Source organism: Penaeus chinensis, chromosome 37 (genome assembly GCF_019202785.1).
Source record: "Penaeus chinensis breed Huanghai No. 1 chromosome 37, ASM1920278v2, whole genome shotgun sequence".
NCBI lineage: Eukaryota > Metazoa > Arthropoda > Malacostraca > Decapoda > Penaeidae > Penaeus > Penaeus chinensis.
Genome location: NC_061855.1, coordinates 27,597,152 through 27,602,151, shown reverse-complemented (window position 1 = coordinate 27,602,151; position 5,000 = coordinate 27,597,152). Strand labels below are relative to the sequence as shown.

Here is a 5,000-nt window from a genome sequence, read left to right as displayed (position 1 = left end):
GTCATTTCAACGTACCCGGAATTCAGTACATGAATACATACTTTACGGTTCAAACGTTTTGCAATTACACGTTTTCAGTCTTTCTAAAACCCTAATAGATTTGCTTGTTATTTCGAGATCGGCCAAATCTTTCTGCGTGAGTTTCAGAATTATATATTTTCTTTTCTCCTGGTAATGATGGTAAAGTCTGCATTCTTTAGACATTTTTTATTTGAAAATAGTTTCTCTGCCTCCGGAGAGTCATTTAGATCTCAATAAATTTATATATTCCGAGTCTGTCGTGTTGTATTCATGGACCCTCTGGAAAAGCTGTTGTATCATACATATCATCATTATCATCCGAGCATAATTACTGGAAGCTGTTAATTTGTTCTGCTCTACCATTACTACACTACTAGTGCTGTTTTCCCTGCTTCTGTTGCTGCAACCACTACTTCTACCAATGACTACTGCTACTGCCATTGCCACTACTAGTAAAATTAATATTGATATTATTGCAACTACAACTACAAACCAAGATATCTGATAACTATAACTAAAGCAACAAACTGCGATTGATACCTCTACAGTAACAACAATTATCACAACTGCTAATATGTTTAATACCTGTAGAAAAACTGAACAACTATAGCATTCACTCCTACTGTAATCTTCAGACCATTTTTATCTATTTTCTTATTACCAAACACACTCTATTACTTATTACGCATCAAAATTGAGTGTCAAATTTCATCATATCTCATTTTCATAACCTCACCCACTGAGTTTCTATCTGTCTGCCTCTCTCTCTTTCTCTCTCTCTCTCTCTCTCTCTCTCTCTCTCTCTCTCCCTCTTTCTCTCGCTCTCTGTCTTTTCTCTCTCTCTCTCTCTCTCTCTCTCTCTCTCTCTCTCTCTCTCTCTCTCTCTCTCTCTCTCTCTCTGTCTCTCTCTCTATCTCTCCCTCTCTCCCTCTACGGTGCTCATAGAATTTACCTTGTCTCTTCAAATTTCAACTTCCCCGATCTCTATCTGTCCTTATGCCGGATTACCATCCATTAATCCGTCAAAATTGGATACAAATCTACAACCAATTCATCCGATAAAAAAAGGGAAAAACCTTTCTTCATCAGGCTCGCACTACTTACGCAATTCTCTTCGTCGTCTCCGCTGGGGCAGTCCTTCTCGCCGTCGCACCGCCACGAGTTCGGGATGCAGCGAGTTCCGGTCCTGCACTGAGTGTATCCGGCCGCGCATCTTTCCTGTGGGTGATATACGTTATATTTGATATTGGAAAGTAACGATAGTGGAAGCAACACACACAAAGAGAGAGAGAGAGAGAGAGAGAGAGAGAGAGAGAGAGAGAGAGAGAGAGAGAGAGAGAGAGAGAGAGAGAGAGAGAGAGGGGCGGGGGTGAGAGAGAGAGAAAGGGAGAGAGAGAGAGAGAGAGAGAGAGAGAGAGAGAGAGAGAGAGAGAGAGAGAGAGAGAGAGAGAGAGAGAGAGAGAGAGAGAGAGAGCGAGCGAGAGAGAGAGAGGCAGGGGGTGAGATAAGGTAATATGATTAAGATGTGGAATGAGTATCTACATACAAAAATAATCTAGAATTAAGACTATGAACAAAGAAAAAAACAATAAGGCATAAAGAGAGAGAAAGGAAGGGATAGAAGAAATAAGTTAATAGAGCATTGTAAATAATTAAAGCAAAAGTAACTACTACTGAATATCACACACACACACACACACACACACACACACACACACACACACACACACACGAGCGCGCGCGCATTGTAGGATTGCGATGTGGATGATTCGGTGCGCCAAAGTGAGTCCGTGGATCCGCAGAAGACAACGGATGTTAAAAACCTCTAGCTTTTCGGAGTGAGCTCTGTGTATGGTCCATGTCTTACAGCCGTACAGCAGGATGGTGATGCATATCGCTCTGTAGATGGCGTTCTCTGTTGAAGTGATAATGTTACGATTAAGAAAGACTCAACGTAACAGGCGCCCTAAGGCAAAGGATGCGGATTGGATTTGATTCTCGACTTTGTCTTCGATGTTGCAAGGTGAAGAGAGAATGCTGCCTAGATAGATGAAGCTAAGAACCTGTCTGATATCTTCAGCTCCAACCTTGAAGGTAATATGGGAATCCTCATCGTCAGGAGCAACACACTGACAGAGAACATCATTTTCCTGGCATTTATTATGACTCCAGTGTTGGTGTAGTTGATGGTCATGGTCCTTTGAAGTCCCTAGTGCTGTGGCCGATGAAGGCAGTGCCATCAGCATAGAAGATTCGGGTCATGGTGGTGGCCTTTAGTCGCCGGCGTTTGAAAAGGCTGCCTTCAAGACAATGTCGTCTTCCAATTGTATATTTTACTGAGAGACGAGTGCTACTGCTGCTCGTAGAAGTTGCAGAGGGTTGGGACAAGGAACAAGGACACGCCAAATTTGACCACATATGGATCAGAAACAAGGCATCCGATCACAACACGAGCAAGCATACCGGTGTGGACTTCTAGAAGGATCTTTAAAAGATTAGGAGGACAGCCACATTCAACCAAGGTGGCCCACAGTATATCACTGTTGACTGTGTTAAATGCCTTGGTAAGATCTACAAAAGCAGCAAAGTCGGGCAACGAAGATCATGTCCGTAATGTTTATGCCCTTACTGAAACCATACCGTGTTGGAGACTACCTGGAGGCGGGCAAACATGACTTTATCTAAGATCGTCCCAGCGATGGACGACACACACACACATTCACTCCTCACTTACCGTGGGCTCACGACAGAAGGCCTCGTCGCTCCCATCCTTACAGTCCTTCTCTCCGTCACATTTCAGCAGATCATGGAAACATTTATTGGTGTCGCAGATCGAGTAATTGGCATTGCATTCAAACTGTAATGAATGAAAGAATGAATGAATGAATTAGCAAATAGGTAGATAGATAAATAAAATAATAAATCGACACAAATAACGATGCATAAATAAGTACGTTAAAAGGGAGATTAATAAATAAATACATTATAAATAGACATGCATAAAAAATTATAAATAGACACGCATAAATAAATAAATAAATTATAAATAGACACGCATAAATAGATATGTAAACAAATATATGAATATATATATATATATATATATATATATATATATATATATATTATATATATGCATATATATATGCACATATACAAACACATAAACGCAAATATACTCTCACACACACACACTTTTTGATGTGTCTCTCCCAAACAGACAGCAGCATCAACCTTTTTTCACGCCAACAAGCCGCACCAGCTCCAAACACCTACTATGCACTGGTCCTCGTCACTGCCGTCGTCACAGTCGCTTATGCCATCACACACATCGAAGAAAGATATACAGGAACCCGTTGACTTGCACACTAGCTCGTTGTCTCTGCATTTTTCCTGCAACAAGAGGATAGCTAGTTAGTTAAGTCAAATACGGAGACTTGATTGCTGATATCAACAATGTCGCTCGTAACTTTCGCGACAATTCCCGGCTTGAATGTCAATGCGAAAAATGTTTAAAGACAGAAATTGTTCCAGGGTGTTGAATGACTGTCACTTTATCCTGCTCAGTGTATGCTAAAATGACTGAAATATCGTGCGCAGTATATTCGCAAAACTTTTGGTAGACGAATGTCAAGTGGAGATGTATAACAAAGCCATGGTTCTGTTTATGAGAACGGCTCCTGATATTCGTGTTGTATAATTGGATCGCAGTAATCCAATAAGTTCATAACGTGCTGACAGGCGGTGTAAACTCTGTATATATAATATATTTACGTCATATTTTCTTTATTTGTTATTGTAAGGCAGGGAGAAAAAGAAAGAAAGAATGAGAAGAGAGCGAGCGAGAGAGAGAGAGAGAGAGAGAGAGAGAGAGAGAGAGAGAGAGAGAGAGAGAGAGAGAGAGAGAGAGAGAGCGAGGGGAGAGAGAGGGGGGAGAGAGAGGGGGGAGAGAGAAAGGAAGAGAGAGAGAGAGAGAGAGAGAGAGAGAGAGAGAGAGAGAGAGAGAGAGAGAGAGAGAGAGAGAGAGAGAGAGAGAGAGAGCGAGCGAGAGAGAGAGAACGAGAGAGAGCGAGAGAGCGAGAGCGAGAGAGAGAGAGAGAGAGAGAGAGAGAGAGAGAGAGAGAGAGAGAGAGAGAGAGAGAGAGAGAGAGAGAGAGAGAGAGAGAAAATTAATATGTGTGTAGAAAGAAATATAACAAAAGATAAGCAGACAGATATATAAAGACAGTACAAACGTGCCAATGAGACGAAGGGCAAGCACTATTGAAACTCCTTTCTCCTCCTTCGGCGACTTACCCTCGGATTGACCTTCACACCACAGTCCGCTTCGTCGCTGCCGTCCTCACAGTCCTTGGCACCATCACACCACTTGCTCTTCGGCAGACAAGTGGAGTTTCCTGCGCACAACACTTCGCCTACTTTACACTCGAGCTTTGAAGATAATATTAATATCAAAGATCACAAATACGTCTGGGTCAGTGCAAAATTCTCTTCAAATGTATGAGGGTAGTTGGTCAGTTTTAGCATCATCTAAGAACAATTCCATTAATCTGTAGACATATCAAAACGCCCAAAAATATCTATACAAATTCATGAGGACAATAGACAATTGAACGATTAGACAAAAAGAAACTACGTTATGGAATCAAAAAAAATCATAGTGATAACTTGAGATAAGGTGCTAATGGTTGTGGAAGATCCAATTACTAAGAGCTAAAAAGAACTGCAGCCTAGAGGTAAAGCCACTAGTTTTAAAACATAGAGCCTATTGTACCCGTTTCGAGGCACCTTCCACTGATCCTAGACACCAAGTTAATAATTCCCCTTCTCTTATACCTTAAAAACAAACAACTATCCATCTCGATATCTATAGAGATTGTAAAAAAATATATGTATGAGGTATCATTCTCTCCTCTAAGTACTTTTTCAGCTAAAATCCTTAGCCTCGACTTTTTAACAAGGCAAAAAGAACATCCAAG

The 5,000-nt window shown here is 41.2% G+C and overlaps 2 protein-coding genes across 7 annotated transcripts in view; both read right to left on the bottom strand.

Moving 5' to 3' along the window:
- Window positions 1–3,251, bottom strand: part of LOC125045363 (low-density lipoprotein receptor-related protein 2-like) — a 14,076-nt gene extending 10,825 nt beyond the window's left edge. Inside the window, exons 1-3 of the mRNA XM_047642569.1 lie at window positions 3,240–3,251; window positions 2,756–2,878; window positions 1,126–1,239 (exon numbers count right to left, since the gene is read on the bottom strand). Coding sequence (XP_047498525.1) covers window positions 1,126–1,239; window positions 2,756–2,878; window positions 3,240–3,251 — 249 coding nt within the window. The remainder of the gene's footprint in view (window positions 1–1,125; window positions 1,240–2,755; window positions 2,879–3,239) is intronic.
- Window positions 3,238–5,000, bottom strand: part of LOC125045425 (low-density lipoprotein receptor-related protein 1-like) — a 39,238-nt gene continuing 37,475 nt past the window's right edge. For all 6 annotated transcript variants that reach the window (XM_047642648.1, XM_047642647.1, XM_047642649.1 and 3 more), the window contains 2 exons: window positions 4,318–4,452; window positions 3,238–3,414 (listed from right to left, as the gene is read on the bottom strand). In XM_047642648.1, the coding sequence (XP_047498604.1) occupies window positions 3,262–3,414; window positions 4,318–4,452 (288 nt within the window). In that variant the 3' untranslated portion in view covers window positions 3,238–3,261. The remainder of the gene's footprint in view (window positions 3,415–4,317; window positions 4,453–5,000) is intronic.